Here is a 20,566-nt window from a genome sequence, read left to right on the forward strand (position 1 = left end):
ATAGATTTCAAACGCTGATAGCGTCTTTATCTTATTTTCGACATTTGCTTATCAATCGATTCGGAAACCCTTCAGCAATTTGCCAATTCTATTGATACTATTGATTATCATTAGGGGCTGTCCACAAACCACGTAGACCGAAATTTCACTTTTTCAAACCCCCCCGTCCCCCTAGTAGACTTTCGTAGACTTTTTCAAAAAAAATGATGTCTACGTGGACTTTACCAAATTTTACAAAACATCATATGTGAATAAAAAAATATGGAAATCAACCAAGTTTTAAGCTATTCAGCTATTCAATTCCATTTCCATGTAAACATTACAACAACATTCGAATTTCAAACTTTACCAAATCACACTGAATAAAATCCAACAAAACAGAAATCAAATTGAAACGAAATCAAATTTAATCCTCTGTCCATAACTCCTGAAATCAAATCTCAAAGCTAATTAGTTTAATTACGGTTGAATTTAATTCCTCCTAGATGTGTGCACCACCACCGCCGACATTTTTGAATCGGCGCGCCACTGATAAAATCTGTCACGCATCTGACCTATAATTCTCAACGCCGGTTCAAAATTGTAAAAATCGTGAATTTCCAGAGTTTAGAAAAAAATCGAGTTAAAATATCGAGAACGTCAAGTCTATATTCCAATAAGTTTTGCGAGGAAATTTAGTAAAATTTCCCAATTGATAACCTTGAAATACTCCGATGCTTTTCTTGAAAATTCCATGCAATATCCCGCTGAATAATCATCTGTTGAAATCCCAAGATTTTTCTTCAAAATTCCAAAATTTCCGTGAAAATTTAGAATTATTTCCCAAGGTAATTTTTAGTTTAAACGGACATTCCGAAATATTTCCCGTGGAAATTCAGATTTTTTTCCTACGATATTTTTTAATTTCTCTTGCAAATTTGGAGCAATTTCTTGAGGAAATTTAAATAAATCTTATGGACATTCCAAAAAATATTTTCTGAATAATTTTCTGTGGAAATTATGGAGAATTTTCAGTTGAACTTTTTGAGAACTTCTCGTAAAAAAAATCGAATGAATTTTCATGAAAATTAGAAAGACTTTTTTTTACAAAAATTGCAATTTTTTTTGTGGATACTCAAACTGTTTTTGGTGGGAAATTCAAATAATTTCTCGTGGAAGTTTTCAACAATTTATTTAGAAATTTCGAAAATTTTCCATCGATAATTCCAAAGAATTTACATTAGAACTGCCGAAGAAATTTACGAAGGAGAATTTTCCACGGGCATTTCGAATAATTTTGCCTATATTTGCAAAGAATTCCTCGCGAAAATTCCGAAGAATTTCCGAAATTAAGCAAAAAATTTCGGGGACTTCCCAGAAAATCTCCAGTGAATATTCTGAAGGGTTTCTCGCGGAAATTTCGGAGAATTCCCTTTACAAGTTCCAAAGAATATCTTTTGGGCATTCCAAAGACTTTTTCTTGGATATTCCAAAATGCTTCCTTTGTAAATTCCAAAAAAAATCCGTTGAAGTACGACATAATTTCCATAGTTTGCAAAGAAGTTCCTGCCGAAAATCAAACGAAATTCTAGTAGGAATCTGCAGTAAAATCCAAGTGAAGAATTTGAAAAAAAATCGAATGTTTGTATAGCATACTTTGGAGAATTTTCCTGCTCAACACAGAAGAATTTCCTGGTGAAATCCATGATAGTTTTAAGCCGTAGCTCAGACTTTTACTTTAGTGAAATTCATTAAATTTTTAAGGAGAAATGCAAGAGATTATATCGGCTTGCAAAAAAAACCGAAACATCCTAGAAAAATGAAACAAACTTCACACGAAGCTGATGTATAAATCGCTTTTAAAAAACATAAAATCAAAAAGTCCACGTAGACTTTTGGTATACCCCCCGTCCCCTTCGTAGACTATCGTACACTGAGAAAATTCTCCATATTGAATATATTTGTCGCAAACATAAATTTTTGCAATTTGGGAACCCAAATATATGCAATTTGTGTCCACACATAAATTCAATAACTGCATATTAGAGACCACACATACATTTTATTTGATTATAGATTCTATTTGTACTTCGCGTTGAAAGTGGTTATGTGTGCCCTAATAAACATCATGAGTTAAATTAATGGATTTTTGCCAATAAAAATGTGTGGAGTTTTTGCAGTGTAGACTTTTTCGAAACCCCTCCCTCCCCCTCAAGAGTCTACGTGGTTTATGGACAGCCCCTTAGTGCTTAATTTTTTTCTACAACAAATATGATTTTGAAAAAGTATCATCGGCGCGTGCTTACTCGCAATCTACATGCTGATACATTTACAGTTACATTAAACAACTGAAAACCGAAATACGCCACTCCAAAATTACGAGGTGACAATGTTAGAAAGAGACAAAAGATAGGAAAAATAACACGGTGTGTAATGCCTCCCCGAGTCACCTTAAGGGAAGATCCTTTCATTACGTAACGCAAAAATTGGACATTTTCAACCCCCCTCCCCCCTATGTCACTTTTTGTATGAAGCATCTAAAAATTATGTATGGGTCGTCACACTTCGCCCAACCCCCCTCCGCCCTCTAAGCGTTACGTTATTTGTGGACGCTCCCAAGAGCCACTTTCATTGATGGTAGCCGATCGTTAGTACTTCATATCAAATATCATATCATATCATAGCATATCAAAGAATATTGTGGCCAAATTTCATAAAATTTGGTCAACAAAAACCCCCCTGACAATAACAGAACAAAACCTGCCAAAGCCGTCATTCCCCCTATTTCAGACAAGAAAATTTAATCTGAGCACTGCTAATGTTGATGACGACGACCGCGCGACCCACACCATCGACGGGAATAAAATTTCCGGTAGGAGCTCCGCCGATGCCGAAGGTGGTACCACGGTCTGCTCTCCGCGACATCTCGAACGAAATGGCTCGCGCGCGCGGAAGAGTTGCTTTCTTGTAATCAATAAAGTTGAACCTGTAGCCACGCCTTTTTGGGGGTTGTGTGACGGTTACACAATATTTGCAGTCATACCGGACAACAAAGAGGCGGGACTAATGAGCCATCTTTATTGATTATAAGAAAACTGCCCCCCGCGCGCGCGAGGCATTTCATTTTAAATGTCGTGGAGAGTGGTTCCATCATCGGCAGAGCTGCCGAGCGAATTCCAGCTCGTGTCGTGGATCATGTGGTCGTCGTCGACATATATGGAATTAATCGGTTCTTCTCAGGGCCACCATTCTACACAAAGGAAGATTGAGGCGAGGCGAATTTTATTCAGTGAAAATTACACGCTTGACGACGCCATAAAGTTGCCTGCCGTCCGTAGCAGAATCACGAGTGCACATCGGAGGGAGATGGCTTCAGTGGCAGTGAAATTCTTTCAAGATTCTTATTCGGTTTTGTTATTTCAGCAGCACAATTACGGGCGCGCATCGTAGGTGCTGCTAATATGTATTCGTATGGATGGCGTCAGTTGTTGCCAAGTGAAATTTTCTCTCAAGATTATGATTTTTCAGAATCACCATTTTACACAAAATAATTAATTTGCCAGCATTTTGACGTAAACTACGTCTAAGGGGAAGCCTCGGATACAGGGTGCCAAATGAAAATTTCCAAATTGGGGACCGTCACGAAATCATGTAAGATTTCAAAAGTTAATAGCGACTATATCTTTCGATAAATTTTCGAAATTTTATTATCAATAGTTTCGGAAACTTTCCACCAATTCGTTAATTGCTTTAAGGTGAAGGTGGGTTGAGTACCAAAACAAAGCTTTGAAAGTATTGGTACAATAAAAACTGTCATATACTGTAGTAGTATTGGTGTCGTATTTATAAAAAACAAAGAATATTAGTAGGGTGGTTCAAAAAACTACCCAGCTCCACCACGCTCACTCGATTCCGTCCCACGCTCCGAGTGTCCTCCAAAAACCGATTTGAACAAAAACTGGTTGAACACTAGCCGGCTCAAGTTTGTATGAAAACTAGTATGAGAAACTAAACCTTTCATTACACTGGCTACAACGCCTCTCCTCCAAACGCTGGCGAAAAGAAAACCAACATAGATTAAAATAACATTCCGGAGACTTCACTGAACGAAAACCGCACCGCAGGAAAGATCCATTGATTACGTAACGCAAAAATAATCCTGCTAATCATGCTAAAGATTTGCAACCTCGATTAAAATCGACTCCCAACCATTGAAACGACCATTCAATGTCCATTGTCTATGGAATTAAAGCTCTTGAATACTTCATCCAGTCATATGGTCTCCCCCCTCGCCAGCGCCCAATGACGGATTGCCACAATCAAAATAATGTAAAATTCAACCTCGCCATATCAACTGTCATACAAACCTGAAACGACCTGTGCACGGTAAGCCTCTATTCAAACCAACCCAAACCTGACCCAAACCATCGGATGCCACCCAAATTAATGAATCATAATCGACTGAGCGCGGCGGAGCAAAATCATTCTATGAACCACCCTATGTATCAGTTTGCTGCTGCCGCTGCCGGGGTTTACTTTCGCTCCGCGGTCAGTTTTTAATCGTTTTTTCGGGCAAAAATAGCAGTTTATATTAAGTTTTCGGTTCAAACGAGTGACTGATTTCAAAAAGTGATGTTTAATTTGCATTCTATCAACATTTCGGGCCGCCCATGTGCGGAGAAGTGAGTAAAAATTTGATTTTTCGATGCCCTTTGAGAAGAAGTGAAGTGCAGTGATAAGCCCACCGAATTGCGAACGGCTATTAAATTGGCACGAAACTGCTGATTTACGATAAAATTCGAGCCGAAATTTATAGGACTCTTTGGAGAAACATGGTAATTATCACGGGAAGTGAATAAATATGCTGTGAACAGGTTAGTAACTTGAATATTAAACTTTTGTTCTATGCTGTTCGATGCATTCGAATGTTGGTGGGAGAGGAGTGCGGGAGGTGTGGGGTTGACCCGTGGAAGGTCCGGTGCCATATTGACTGCCATCGTGGTACTCTTCCAACTATGTCCTTAAAACTATTGATTATCAACGTAAAACTATTGAAAATTTTAGTTCTTTCACGTCTGGTAAAATATTCAGAACTAATCAACTCCGTTCATGCATCCCCAACACGAACATCAGATTGCTGTAACGCATTTTTCCATTCATTTTTCCTGTGAATAGTCGTGTCTTGTCGTCGACGAGTCTTGTCTACCCGTCGACGGGTAGTTGTTGCAGAAAATTATTCACAAAGATGACGTATGTAGCAAATAAGCGGAAAATCATTAGGTGGCTGTCGTCGGTGACAGCAGAATTGTGTAAATGCAATTTTCTCCTCATTTTAACTCGCTGTCGACAAACCTGTTCTACTAAAAAAATTAAACAAATTCTATTGAACGCTGCCGATGCTGATGACAACCGCACGATGATTTCAAGCAAAACCGCAAACGCGCGCGTGATAGCAGCTTTTTGAATTGACTTGAGACGATGGCTGCGCCGGTAGCGGTCCAACTAACATATGTATGGTCGTCGGTGGTGATTGAGAAAAATGTTTGTTCTGAAAACAGTTTAAAATAATTTTTGGTTGAAATTCGCTATTGTGTCATGTATTCAACCTAATGTTCATATGATATTACGATTCTCATTGTACTAAGAGGTTTTACAGTCAGGATTCGCTGGTTGGGATCTTAATACTTGGGTCACTTTTTAGTTGGGCCTCCGCTGGTTGGGCAATGGCCCAACTAAAAAGCAACCGTACGTCAAAATTCAATGTGAACACGGAAAACGGGATTGGGCGTCACTGGACATCATTTGTGATGTTCAAGTCGAAATACACGTGTTCAAATGGCTGTCAGTTGACCCAACTATAAAACCGAATTCGTTAGTTGGGCCGAGGTCGTGGCCCAACCAGCGAATCGCGACTGTACGTAGTTTACGTCGAGCGGTCGTGTCTTGTACACAACCCTTCTGATTTTTTATAACAGTCGAGATTCAAAAGCTTAAAACTGTTATACCGCTCAGTTCTATTTTCTGCAGATTTGAACCACGAATGAATCACGAGATTCAAATATTTTTCAATTGTTTTGGTGCATGAATGCGTCATTTTATGTACGGATCAATCTATACTTTGCATTTACCGCGCCTTCCTCAGCAGCAACATAATCATTTCATTCAATGGAAAAACAATCAAACATGAATAGAACATTGCTGGGGAAGCCTGTGAGTTTGTTCTATTAATAGAGGTAATAAACTATAGAGGACGATTGTCGCTGCGGTTCCCTTTGTTATCGTCCCCAAACATGTTGGGTACCTATCTGTCAAAACGTTCTGATTTTTCCTTTGTTGACATTTAGTGCCATATCCTCGCCAGCAAAAGATGTTTCACCAGTGACGACAGCGACAATCTTCCTCTATAGTTTATTACCTCTATTGTTCTATTTTGGCTCATATTCAAACTAGAATAGTATTCGAAAATTTGCAACCAAACTGAATCACTGCTGATTTCACTCTAAACACTCATTTATTTAAAACACGATGGGTGTTGGTTGCCTTTTTAAAGGCCAGTATCGACTTAAAAAGTAGGGAGGTTACGGAATTTTGATCAATATTACCAAGAGGAATTTTGACAACTGATCTGCATGGAGCAAATTGTCACTTTTACTTACGGAATAATCGAGCAGAATATTTTTCCGAAAGTAAAGTGACAGCTCCGATTACTTTGCGTGGGAACCTTACAAATGCCAATTTTGTTTTTTGTTCTTTTCATGTGGATACTACTGTAAGAATTCTCGGGTACTTTTTCAAAACGACGTATGTCGCAAATTGTAAACAAACCCGTTTTCAACAGCATATGGCATAAAATTCATCTAAAAATGTGTATATCTTTAAAGCTACATGAAAATGTGTTTTTGAAAATGTAAATCAATTTTGTGCAAAACGGTGTAACATCATTGTTGAAAATATTGCACATACACCGCTTAGCAGAAAATGTACTTTAAGGCTCTGTCTCATTTGGAGAATTAAACTTAAAAGTGACAGTTCGAAAATTAAAAAATCACCCCGTTAAAAGAATGGCTGGTGCTACCCAGCAATTCCAATAGGACATCGATGGAAAATGATTCGATATCTGTCAAAAGTAATCTTGCTCTGCGAGCAGGGTTATTTGATAATTATTGAAATGTCACTTTTAAGTTTAATTTCAGTTTAATTATCCAATTGAGACAGAGCCTAAATAGTTTAAAACGTGCGTCTGCTTGTACTTTTTCATCACTGTTTTCAAAATTAAGCATGTCGCTTAAATATTCTGATTTTCGTTAAGAAAAACATTTTACGTTGTTTTTCTGCAGCAAATGTTGTTACGTCGTGTTGTAAGTGTTGCAATTTTTTGTCGCATGTGCGTGAAACGTTTCAACTTGACGCAACATTTCGACGTATCAACAATGCAGCGTACGGAGCAGCGTAACATTTCGACGAAAGTAGCATGACCTCGGTCATACTGACGTATCAAAACGACGTATGTGATTTATCTGTTGCAGAACGTTGTAACATATATTTTTATCAAAATAACTGAAATGTTCGCACGCAGTGCAGATTTCAGGGTCAGTGACGATGAACCTTTTCATAATGTATCGTTGAGGTGTATTCAATTGCAATAAAAATGATTAGTTTCTAAATAGGAATAAAAATGAAATCTGAAAACTTTCAAGCTCATTTTCTCAGCTTGATCAAAATGTTACATACGCCGATTTGAAAAAGTTCCCAAGAATTTTGTTTCGATTCTTTACTTTTCCGATTCAGTGAACGGAATTTAACATGTGATTGAGATAGAAAAAGAAATTTCTTTTGAACACGATACCAACCTTAACTTCAGGACTTTTCAGGCATTTCGGAAATCCCCTTGTCATAAGAATGGCTGGTGCTACCCAGCAAGACCAACAAAACGGGCGCCGCCGCCCACTACTATGATGGGAAAGATGGGAAAGCAGATTCAGCATAGATTGTACTAAAATTGTTCGTTTATCCTGTTTATGTTCACGATCAGCAGCATAAATTTTGTTGTAGCGTAAACAAAACCAACGCAGCGGTAACGAATGGTGTTTTTAAATTTTTTATTGTTTTAAAATGTAAAAAAAAACATTTTAAAGTGCATCCATATTCAAGTGGAAATGGCCCCTCCGCATATCCACATGTTGCTGAATCAGCTGCCACAATATTTTGATCCGGACTTGACGCTGGATAAAATAGATGCTATCTGCGCTGGTGAGGAGCAGGTTCCCAATTCTTCCAGACGACGGAAGGCTGATGATTCTTCCGATGCAGATTCAGGTGGGGAGAGTGATTCCAGCGAGAACAACCAAGGTCGTGATGCTGCCCTGGACTTGCGGGATTGTGAAATGATTCGGAGGGCGTTGAAGGATTCCAATACGCTGGTGGAACTGCTCAGTGATATTTGTGCGGAAGCCAGGAAGATGCGCCACAAGGCAGGGGTGTTTGACCAGTACGACAATTGGCAGTATTTGTCGAAGAAAATAGACGTGGAACAATTTCTAGCACTCATTTACGGCTTGGTTTGTTTGGCTGAGTATGATCCGACGGAAGCCATCAACCGCCGAATGGCCACGGTTGCTGTGAAGGCCTACCTGGTACTGTTGGGAACACCAGGTCAAAAGCAGACTTCCGTTTTCAACGAATCCGTGCTTTTAAAGTGCATGGATATATTCAAGTTGGCAGATCTATTGTTGGATCCGATTTTTGAAGATTACCTGGAGCATGAACGGTCCGATTTTATCACCAGACTACTGATGGAGTACGTCCAAATCATGGACGAGATCCAGTTGCTTTTAAAGTGCATGACCCTGAAAAGTTGCGATAACATCAAAACGCAATTAATTAACGGACTGAAAACAGCATTGAACTACGCGATCATGCATGCCAAGAATCGAAGTGTGGCCGAAAATGTCGCCGATAAAGTTTTTGAATCATTGGAATCGATTTGCATGCCGGAACACGACGATCATAATGATTGCGCCAAGACAATTCAGTTGGTTCTGAATCGGACTGCCATGTTTTACAAACTGGAATACAAAAATTATCCCGCATGTTTTCAAATGTACAATTTCTTCCTCAAAATGTTGGATCATTACCCAAAGGATACTTCCGAAGTGCTGACAATTTTTATTAAATCTGTGCTTACCAACCCGCCGAAGGTCTTTTCTCGACCCGAGGACTATGCTTATCTAATCGATATAGCCCTCAAATACGATACGGCAATGTACAGCAAGTGCAACATCTCTATTATTCCCTATCTGAAGGAGATTGAAGGTCACACCGAGGCCTCTGCTCGTGTGAACATTGTAGAATTTCTCAGCAAGCTGGCCGTCACCGATTGTACCGTAGATTGGGAACTGTTCAAATCGGAAATATCGGATGTACCACGAGAAGTACAAATGGTCGAAATACTCTACAACAAGTTGATTGATAAAACGTGTTCCGTGAAGCTGAAAGCCTTTCATTGTTTGCTGAAAATTCTCCAAAATGGGAACAAAGTGATGAAAACAATAATGAAAGACACGTTCTACTGCGCTACTGCCGAAGAAGATGAGAAAAATTACCTACAGATGAATGATGTCGAGGAACTTTATCAAACTGCAGAGCTCGAGCTTGGCATCTCCCGAAATGCACTTCATTTCAGTTTAAGTTCAGCGTCAACATCCCCTTGCAAACCATCAGCGCAAACAGAACATGAACCAAACCCAACAAGAATCATCTCCAGTATCAAGGGAGTCGAATCCATCGAACACATGCTTCTCTCCTTGATTGACGTAATTTACGAAGCTACTTTATCGCAAACCTCATCGATTCGTCGGGTTGCGTTATCCTGCTTAGAGTGCATTGTCGAGCTGAACCGGAATCGAATTGACGATCCGGTGTTCGAGTATGTTGTCGTCAAACTAGCCAAGGATCCCGTTATGCTGATGCGCCGAACAACACTGAACGCGTTAAACCAATTGTTGGCACGGTACCCGAGCCATCTGCCACTCATCCGGATATGGTCGAAATGCTTGCTTCTTTTCCTGGACGATAGCGATCAAAAGCTGAAGGAATCGGCGCTGGAAAGCTTGAAGTGCAACGTGTTCGACAACATCTGCCGGTTTGAGGATTCATCGTCCAGCCGGATCTTCACGCCATGGATGATCGTGCGTTCGATTTTGGTGCTAGGAAAGATCAGTGTGTTGAAAGCGGCGGTGGATTCGTGGATTCAAAAATCCATTCTAACGTAGGTTTTCTGTTTCTGATAAAACGTTGAATTTAATTTTAATAAAGCCTGATTCCAATTTAAGGCAGAAAAATCTGATGATTATAGAATCACACATTTTTACCGTCAACTGTAGCGAAGCATGGATCATTCTGTCAATTATAGCTAGCAAGATGAAATCGAAGAATCCGGACGTTGTAATCAAAACGATGAATGAAATCCTACAAGCTGATATGGTGAGTGTAATAGAGAATGTGATCATTGAAAAAGATCTCGATTGATGTCTGTCGGATTTTTTCTAAAAATTGATACAAATATAACTGACTTTTGTTTCCTTTCCTTCATTACAGTACAACTCACCGATCTGCCTGCAGTACATTCTGTGTGTTGTCAAAGCGTGGTTAGAGGATTTTACACACGGCGGCCTAAACCACCTGTTCAAGATCCTTAGTGATCTGCTGAGAACGGGTAGCACAACAATTTCGCTGGTCAGCGATGTGTACAGTTTGTGTTGTGCGATCAAGGAAAAGTCCGACGGAACCGTTGACGAGCAGTGGATCCGTAGCATGCGGGACAATACAGCCGAGTATCTGCTGCACTACCATTCGCACTACACCAGTTTTCACATGTCGAACGAGCGGTATCTGATCAGTCTACTTGTGTACTCCGAGGTCAGTACGGATTTGAACGATAAACCGAATGAGCGCATTATGACCATCTTGCTGCAGTACTTGAAACGGGTTGCAGCAGATGAGAAGCTTAGTGAGTAATTATATTCGACTATTATGAGGTTTTTAAAATTCACACAAAAAATTCATTTTACAGTTAGTTTGCAGACTGACCAGAATAGAAAGGTCTGCGTTACAATTGTCGTTTTGTCCAGATTCGGTTTGAGAGATGGATCACTTGCATCTACGATAATTTCCGACTTCAACAAAATTCTCAAATTCAAAAATATTCATGAAAGTATAATCTGCACTTTGATAACTGCATTCTCGGATCTTTGTAAAAGGTAACAACGCTTCAAATGTGCACTATCAAATGTACAGTACTAAATATGTTCCTAATCTTTTATAGGCATACTTCTCTAGTGGATTCCTCGATCAAAACCGTCATACTGCAGTTGAGCTCCAACTACATGACCGTTCGCAGTGTAGCATTGAACAACCTGAACGAATTGATCCTCCAAGACTACGTCAAAATGCGCGGCCGAGTGCTTCTCAACATTCTCAAGTTGATCGTCGACGAAAATCCTCAGATTGCGGCCCAAGCCCTCTACGTCATTCAGCTTTATGTTCACTCGAAAAATGAGAAACTGTTGAAGATCTCCCTGCTGGAGTGTGTCTATGTGTTCAACAACTATCTGCAGTACGCGGAAAGTGACATGTTCCCGGCATCGGAAATCGATAGCGAACCGTGCGATCTGGCCGGAAACGAACCAGAAAACTTTGCGAAGCGTAACATGATCTACGATTTCTTCATCGATAACATCGATGATTTGAGTTTGCTAAAGCTGTTGAAGAACGTCAACAAGATTAGCGCTCAGCTCAATCAGCAGAAGTACGTGGAATGTCTTGCTGGTGCCGGTACGCTGATAGATTTGCTGTACATCTTTACGAAAATGGTTCTGGTGAAGGATCGCGACAAGGCACGATTAGCTAAGGCAGCTGCTTCCACGGCTAATGAAGAAGAGGCGCCGCCTCTACCGATTGAAGAAGGGCCATCGCCGGTGAAGAAATCCCGTGTGAAGATAGCGTTGCAGCAGAGTGAGCAAGAAATGGTTGGTTTGTATAATTATGGGGAAATGATCTGATTAAGTTTAATTTACGCCATTCTTTTATTATCTTAGGTGACAATCGTGGAAAAGATGATTGCAGTGTATCACGGATTTGAAGAACAGGTTCGCCGCTATATTACAAGAGTGGACGTTGCTTTGGAGAAGCTCGCAGACGAGCGACTACTGGAACTAGCTATGGCGATGGCGAGACGGTTCCGCAACCTGGTTGAGTTTGCCAAACCAATGGAATTTTGGCGTGGTATGATGAAGACGGTGGATTCACTGGATCAGCGAGAAGGTTTTTCGCCACGTAAAGGTAAGCGGAAAACGAAGGGTCGTAGGAAGGATGATTCCGATAGCGAAGAGGACGACGGAGAAGATGCAGTTGAGGACGATGAGGATGAAATGGACTTGTTGTAGTCAAAAGTGGTTTAGCTTGTTTTTACGATCCGAACTGTCCTTGAATGGTTGGAAATAGTAGTCGTTAGAGGGTAAGTAAGCAAAATAATAATTTTAGTATATAAGATGGCGTGTTGCAACGTGCTTATGTTTTCGCATTCCCCACATGGTCGGATCATGTTTCGGGAAGAGACCCTCAACAATTGCCTACAACTTGTCCGGGCACATTTCAGCTGGCGTCCGTGGGCCTTCGATCTCCGCCATCTCGACCCGATACGCGTCATCCAGAGGTTGGCGTTCGCTTTTTGGCACAGCTCCTTGTAACAGTCTGACTTGCTATGTTGGATAGTCCATTTCAATCATAGTCCAACGCCGCCTTGCGTTCCTCTCTCCCTGGTTCCGTTCCTGCTTGCTGTGCCCGCCTCCGAGCTTTGAGGCAAGCAGCGCGTAGCGTACTAAGTCTTTTGTACCAACAGTAGGGGAGAATGTTCCCAAACCGACCCCCTAAATGGCAGAGGCCATGAAATTGCCTAAAATGATTTTTTTTTGCCAAGTTTCGTAGTCCATGTTGTAGTGGGGACATTATTCTATATTTCTAATTGTGGGTGCAGCTGTGGAAAGTTAGGAGATACGGAGGGTGAAGTGAAAGTATCAGTTTTCGGCATTCTCAAAAACGGTGGTCCTCCCCACCATGGTCCGAAACCGACCCCCCTCCCTGTAGTCCAAAACTGACCTATATTTCGCACATAAATAGTTTGTGTAACGACAAATGAGAGTGCAGATAGATTATCCGACAGCGCCATCTACGAGAAACACCGGAGAATTGGTACACTCCTCCCACAATTATGGAACTATTTTGCCAAAAAGTAATGATTTCACAATCAAATCCACTATTTTCAATGGAAAATGAATTTCTATCAGCAATATTAGATATTTAACTAGCAACCCATCATAATCGACTGCTTCAAATGCTTAAAAAGCTTTAAATTTGATAAATTTGAGAAAATTGAATTGATTAGTGTTCCATGATTGTGACCACAACAAAATTTTCGTTTAGTATTTCCTGTATAAATCGCTTCTTAATCATTTTATTGTCTCGACATCCACCCTCAAAATCAATAAATGTAGGTTAGTGTTATATTGCAGCAATCACATTGGCGGTATGAACGAATTTGTGGCTAATATTTGCATTAAAACGGCATTGTTTACATTCGCCGCTATCTTAGACACGAATTGTTCCATAATATGGTTATTTGCAATCGATTGGAAATTCAGTAATTTTGTTCTAATGAAACCTATGTGCGGTATATAAGAGTCTTCTCCATTCGGCTCGGTCCATGGTTACACGTCGCCAACCACGCAGTCTACGGAGGGTCCGCAAGTCATCTTCCACCTGATCGATCCATCTTGCCCGCTGCGCACCTCGCCTTCTTGGGCCCGTCAGATAGTTGTCGGGAACCACTTTCACCGTGTTACTGTCCGACATTCTGGCTACGTGCCCGGCCCATCGCAGTCGTCCCATTTTCGCGGTTTGAACGATGGATGGTTCTCCCAGCAGCTGATGCAACTCGTGGTTCATTCACCTCCTTCACGTACCGTCCGCCATCTGCAACCCACCATAAATGGTACGCAGCACTTTCCGTTTGAAAAATCTAAGTGCGCGTTGGTCGTCCACGAGCATCGTCCAGGTCTCGTGTCCGTAGAGGACTACCGGTCTAATGAGCGTTTTGTAGATTGTCAGTTTGGTACGGCGGCGAACTCTATTCGATCGGAGCGTCTTGCGGAGGCCAAAGTACGTACGATTTCCAGCCACTATACGTCTCCGAATTTCTCTGCTGGTGTCATTTTCGGCAGTCACCAGTGAGCCCAAGTACACAAATTCTTCTACCACCTCGATTTCGTCACCACCGATGCAAACTCGCGGTGGGTGGCTCACATTGTCTTCTCTTGAACCTCTTCCCACAGACAAACAGACATAACACTAATCAAATTTCCATCGTTCACTGATTTACTGGTCGATTCAAATAATCATTAGTTGGCCAATCGATCACTCGTGGCGCACGCATCGGATTTGCTCGAGTTTGACGTTTGCTCACTACCGCCATCTGATTCGTGATTTGCCCAACTAACTGAATTCAACAGATGCCGTTAGTGTTTGAACGACGATGAATTTGAAGAGTGAATGTTCCATGTGTTATGTCTGTTTGTCTGTGCTCTTCCTATCATGTACTTCGTCTTCGATGTGTTGATGACTAGTCCGATCCGCTTAGCTTTCCTCTTCAGTCTGATGTAGGCTTCCTCCATCTTCTCAAAGTTACGTGCCATAATATCTATGTCGTCGGCGAAGCCAAATAGCTAGACGGACTTATTGAAAATTGTACCACTCGTGTTAATCCCTGCTTTTCGTATTACCCCTTCCAAAGCGATGTTGCCTTGCCGTAACCCTCTGCGGGTTTCGAAGGGACTCGAGAATGCCCCTGAAACTCGAACTACGACCATCACCCGATCCATCGTCGCTTTTATCAACCGTGTCAGTTTATCCGGAAAACCGTTGTTGTGAAACGACCTATGTCGGGAACTGAATGGACATCGGTCGGCCGGCTAAGCAACAATAAACGCAACAAAATTGATTACGTGTACAAGCATGTTTTGTTTTTCGAACCGCAACATCACTACACAGGTACTATCTTGCTCCCTACTCCTATTCTTCATCACCTGCATGCATTCTTCTTTTTTCTTTCTGCTGCTACTATTCTAATTCTTCTTCGTGGCCTTCGGCCCATGCACAGGGTACTCACGTCCAACATACGCTGACCGGAAGACAGCCATCGCTTTCCGGCTGCGCTCGAGCCTACCTGCCTCACGACGATACTCGAGCGATGCAATCAGCACCCTTGGATGTTGTGTCGACAGCCGCACCCGTTACTCGTCTGATCCACGTGTCTCCCCAGCAGCAGCCCCCACCGGGTGTCAATGCACGCACCTCTTGTAGTCTGCGAAGCACTCCCTTGGGACAGTCCCGCTGTTGTCGTTCCAGTTGCGTATCGGGATCGCTCCTCTCGATTGCACCGGGAACTGGAAATCAAAATCAAGTAGAAAATAAAAGCCCTGAGGCATTCCTCAGGTTAGGCTCTGATAGTCCATTGTGTGGTCAGCAACAACTCACTTCTTTCCGAAGGCTTTTCTTCTCGGTGCTACCTGTGGTGTAGTGCCAAAGCTGCCTGTTGGTGTGGTGCCAGACGTGAGCTGATCAACCTATCAACGTTTTACGGAATCACGCTAGCGAGTCGTGCGCGCCGACTAGAGAACCACCGGAGAATCGTCCGTACACCTCTGAACGCTCAACCTCTATGTTGTGGCGAGACAACGCGTGTGGTCACCGAATGATTAGCGAGCAATCTGGGTTGAAACGAAATAGCGAGTTCCATTATTTGGCACCAATGCGATATATTTGATTCCACGTACCTTCGGCGCAGAACCAAGTGGATGAGCGTGCTGGCCGCTGCGGTTCCAAATTCTCGCCAATGAAAGCTCTCCCGGACTCCGTGTTTCGGCGTTCAAGCAAATGTTGGCACGTGTCGTCCCGTTATCCGCACGACGACGATAAATTTCCCTGCGCCGTTTCTCGTGCAGGTGAAATCTTCAACTGTTTTCCACTGCGAAATTCCAGGTGATTTCCACTTCGGTCACTTCGGAGTGTGGCTAGACCAGGGGGAGAAGGCGGAGCACTGAATCCCTACCCCAACATGTGCGACATCTGGATTTGGTGCTAAACTGTAAACAACAGTGTTAATTCTCTACCACCTTTTTGTTATGGCGAGGCAATTTTTATGCACACTTTTGTTTTCAATATTTTAACAAAATTAAACACTCAATCATGCAGCATTATAACGATGTGGTATATGCTTGAGATACCTGCTTGATTATAGGGATTCGAAAAAGATTTTTTTTGCAGTATTGCCCATTGCATCAATTTTTAGACTCTGGCGCAACTTCGTTTTGCTTTTAATTTTCAGCGTGCACACCAATACATTCAAGCTATCTTTGTAATTGTTTTGTTTGTGGTTGTTATTCATCGGACACGTGTTTTTGTTTACTAAAACAAACAGCAAACAATGTTAATTCATTTGTGTGTCTGACACGGGGAAAATATTCACGCAAATAATTTTCGCGCAGGAGTCTAATAAGGCGGAATCTGCGCAATAACTAACCGAATATAAAAATGTTCGCATTAACGATTGCGCCCTAACACCGGTTCTAAGCTTCGATGCAGACTACACGAGCTTTGTTCGCCAGTGACAGGCGTATGAGGCCCTTGGGCTAGACCGAACAACTTTTGCCTGTCGACAGTGTCGACTCACTGTTTGCGGATAAGGTGTGTGTGTTCACCGGATGCAATGTTTCCGCTTTTCGATGAGCTTCCGATGACAGCTGTTTTTCGCTATGTTGTTTTCGATGTGCGTTGGTTCACTCACTTTCGATGTGTTCGGTGTTTTTGTTTTGTTTTTTACTTGTTGTACATGCTCAAAATTCTTTTTGGGTTTTAGATGTTAAGCTTGTACACGTTACCATTCATATGAATTACTGACAAAATTTACTAACGTAACACCGTGTTCGTGCATTAGCTGCCATAGCTGATCTCGATCGATTGTAACATGCGGCTTTGAAGTCGATGAATAGATCTAGAGTGCTTTGAGAATAGGTCGTATGTGCAAAAGAGAGTCTCTCTTTGCCTTCATTCTCTTTAGATTACTACAGATCTATAATAAAGTTTACTTCAGATTTCTTGGCAGATATCAGAAGATTTTAGCTTTCTCTAGCGTTCTGAAGTGGAAATGTGGCAAAATATGCAAAACTAGCTTATGTACAAGCGAAAGAGAGTGTGAACAAAGAGAGCCTCTCTTTTACACATACGACCTATTCTCAAAGCAATCTAGAGATGATGTGTGGGCACGTTGTATTCGCGGCATTTCTGCACTGCCGTCCCAAGCATATCTGTCCCATGTCGATTTTTATCATTTTTGAGTTTTATGCACCAAACGTTCTAAATTAATGTATATTTTATTGTGAACAAATAAATACATATAGTTTGTTCGAAAACTTAGCGAAAAAAAATCAGAAGGGTTGTGTACAAGACACGACCGCTCGACGTAAACTACGTACAGTCGCGATTCGCTGGTTGGGCCACGACCTCGGCCCAACTAACGAATTCGGTTTTATAGTTGGGTCAACTGACAGCCATTTGAACACGTGTATTTCGACTTGAACATCACAAATGATGTCCAGTGACGCCCAATCCCGTTTTCCGTGTTCACATTGAATTTTGACGTACGGTTGCTTTTTAGTTGGGCCATTGCCCAACCAGCGGAGGCCCAACTAAAAAGTGACCCAAGTATTAAGATCCCAACCAGCGAATCCCGACTGTAAAACCTCTTAGTACAATGAGAATCGTAATATCATATGAACATTAGGTTGAATACATGACACAATAGCGAATTTCAACCAAAAATTATTTTAAACTGTTTTCAGAACAAACATTTTTCTCAATCACCACCGACGACCATACATATGTTAGTTGGACCGCTACCGGCGCAGCCATCGTCTCAAGTCAATTCAAAAAGCTGCTATCACGCGCGCGTTTGCGGTTTTGCTTGAAATCATCGTGCGGTTGTCATCAGCATCGGCAGCGTTCAATAGAATTTGTTTAATTTTTTTAGTAGAACAGGTTTGTCGACAGCGAGTTAAAATGAGGAGAAAATTGCATTTACACAATTCTGCTGTCACCGACGACAGCCACCTAATGATTTTCCGCTTATTTGCCACATACGTCATCTTTGTGAATAATTTTCTGCAACAACTACCCGTCGACGGGTAGACAAGACTCGTCGACGACAAGACACGACTATTCACAGGAAAAATGAAGCGGTGCGGAAAAATGCGTTACAGCAATCTAATGTCCGCGTTGGGGATGCATGAACGGAGTTGATTAGTTCTGAATATTTTACCAGACGTGAAAGAACTAAAATTTTCAATAGTTTTACGTTGATAATCAATAGTTTTAAGGACATAGTTGGAAGAGTACCACGATGGCAGTCAATATGGCACCGGACCTTCCACGGGTCAACCCCACACCTCCCGCACTCCTCTCCCACCAACATTCGAATGCATCGAACAGCATAGAACAAAAGTTTAATATTCAAGTTACTAACCTGTTCACAGCATATTTATTCACTTCCCGTGATAATTAACATGTTTCTCCAAAGAGTCCTATGAATTTCGGCTCGAATTTTATCGTAAATCAGCAGTTTCGTGCCAATTTAATAGCCGTTCGCGATTCGGTGAGCTTATCACTGCACTTCACTTCTTCTCAAAGGGCATCGAAAAATCAAGTTTTTACTCACTTCTCCGCACATGGGCGGCCCGAAATGTTGATAGAATGCAAATTAAACATCACTTTTTGAAATCAGTCACTCGTTTGAACCAAAAACTTAATATAAACTGCTATTTTTTCCCGAAAAAACGATTAAAAACTGACCGCGGAGCGAAAGTAAACACCGGCAGCGGCAGCAGCAAACTGATACATAGGGTGGTTCAAAAAATGATTTTGCTCCGCCGCGCTCAGTCGATTATGATTAATTAATTTGGGTGTCATCCGATGGTTTGGGTCAGGTTTGGGTTGGTTTGAATAGAGGCTTACCGTGCACAGGTCGTTTCAGGTTTGTATGACAGTTGATATGGCGAGGTTGAATTTTACATTATTTTGATTGTGGCAATCCGTCATTGGGCGCTGGCGAGGGGGGAGACCATATGACTGGATGAAGTATTCAAGAGCTTTAATTCCATAGATAATGGACATTGAATGGTCGTTTCAATGGTTGGGAGTCGATTTTAATCGAGGTTGCGAATCTTTAGCATGATTAGCAGGATTATTTTTTGCGTTACATAATCAATGGATCTTTCCTGCGGTGCGGTTTTCGTTCAGTGAAGTCTCCGGAATGTTATTTTAATCTATGTTGGTTTTCTTTTCGCCAGCGTTTGGAGGAGAGGCGTTGTAGCCAGTGTAATGAAAGGTTTAGTTTCTCATACTAGTTTTCATACAAACTTGAGCCGGCTAGTGTTCAACCAGTTTTTGTTCAAATCGGTTTTTGGAGGACACTCGGAGCGTGGGACGGAATCGAGTGAGCGTGGTGGAGCTGGGTAGTTTTTTGAACCACCCTACTAATATTCTTTGTTTTTTTAATACGACACCAATACTACTACAGTATATGACAGTTTTTATTGTACCAATACTTTCAAAGCTTTGTTTTGGTACTCAACCCACCTTCACCTTAAAGCAATTAACGAATTGGTGGAAAGTTTCCGAAACTATTGATAATAAAATTTCGAAAATTTATCGAAAGATATAGTCGCTATTAACTTTTGAAATCTTACATGATTTCGTGACGGTCCCCAATTTGGAAATTTTCATTTGGCACCCTGTATCCGAGGCTTCCCCTTAGACGTAGTTTACGTCAAAATGCTGGCAAATTAATTATTTTGTGTAAAATGGTGATTCTGAAAAATCATAATCTTGAGAGAAAATTTCACTTGGCAACAACTGACGCCATCCATACGAATACATATTAGCAGCACCTACGATGCGCGCCCGTAATTGTGCTGCTGAAATAACAAAACCGAATAAGAATCTTGAAAGAATTTCACTGCCACTGAAGCCATCTCCCTCCGATGTGCACTCGTGATTCTGCTACGGACGGCAGGCAACTTTATGGCGTCGCCAAGCGGTTAATTTTCACTTTGAATAAAATTCGCCTCGCCTCAATCTTCCTTTGTGTAGAATGGTGGCCCTGAGAAGAACCGATTAATTCCATATATGTCGACGACGACCACATGATCCACGACACGAGCTGGAATTCGCTCGGCAACTCTGCCGATGATGCAACCACTCTCCACGACATTTCAAATGAAATGCCTCGCGCGCGCGGGGGGCAGTTTTCTTATAATCAATAAAGATGGCTCATTAGTCCCGCCTTTTTATTGTCCGGTATGACTGCAAATATTGTGTAACCGTCACACAACCCCCAAAAAGGCGTGGCTACAGGTTCAACTTTATTGATTACAAGAAAGCAACTCTTCCGCGCGCGCGAGCCATTTCGTTCGAGATGTCG

The 20,566-nt window shown here is 41.6% G+C and overlaps 1 protein-coding gene and 1 long non-coding RNA gene across 3 annotated transcripts; one reads left to right on the forward strand and one right to left on the reverse strand.

Moving 5' to 3' along the window:
• The first annotated feature begins 7,994 nt into the window (after window positions 1-7,994).
• Window positions 7,995-12,428, forward strand: LOC134225549 (condensin-2 complex subunit D3). Its single transcript, XM_062705729.1, has 6 exons — window positions 7,995-10,246; window positions 10,311-10,461; window positions 10,576-10,987; window positions 11,051-11,237; window positions 11,303-12,005; window positions 12,075-12,428. The coding sequence occupies exons 1-6, from the start codon at window positions 8,136-8,138 to the stop codon at window positions 12,420-12,422; spliced, it is 3,912 nt and encodes a 1,303-aa protein (XP_062561713.1). The 5' UTR covers window positions 7,995-8,135; the 3' UTR covers window positions 12,423-12,428.
• Window positions 12,429-15,040: 2,612 nt separating this feature from the next.
• LOC134221132 (uncharacterized) lies at window positions 15,041-16,350 on the reverse strand. Of its 2 annotated transcripts, none has more exons than XR_009982226.1 (3): window positions 15,867-16,350; window positions 15,568-15,800; window positions 15,041-15,476 (listed from the first exon to the last, which is right to left on the reverse strand). It is a non-coding gene; the product is annotated as an uncharacterized LOC134221132 (long non-coding RNA). The 2 variants fall into 2 exon arrangements; XR_009982225.1 differs by having other exon boundaries at window positions 15,041-15,509.
• Window positions 16,351-20,566: the final 4,216 nt, after the last annotated feature.

Source organism: Armigeres subalbatus, chromosome 3, assembly GCF_024139115.2.
Source record: "Armigeres subalbatus isolate Guangzhou_Male chromosome 3, GZ_Asu_2, whole genome shotgun sequence".
Taxonomy (NCBI): domain Eukaryota; kingdom Metazoa; phylum Arthropoda; class Insecta; order Diptera; family Culicidae; genus Armigeres; species Armigeres subalbatus.

Coding starts and splice junctions, on each gene's coding strand:
- LOC134225549 (XM_062705729.1), top strand. CDS start 8,136: ATGGCCCCTCCGCATATCCACATGTTGCTGAATCAGCTGCCACAATAT. Junction 10,247..10,310: donor ATTCAAAAATCCATTCTAAC/GTAGGTTTTCTG, acceptor TTCCAATTTAAG/GCAGAAAAATCTGATGATTA. Junction 11,238..11,302: donor TTCTCGGATCTTTGTAAAAG/GTAACAACGCTT, acceptor AATCTTTTATAG/GCATACTTCTCTAGTGGATT.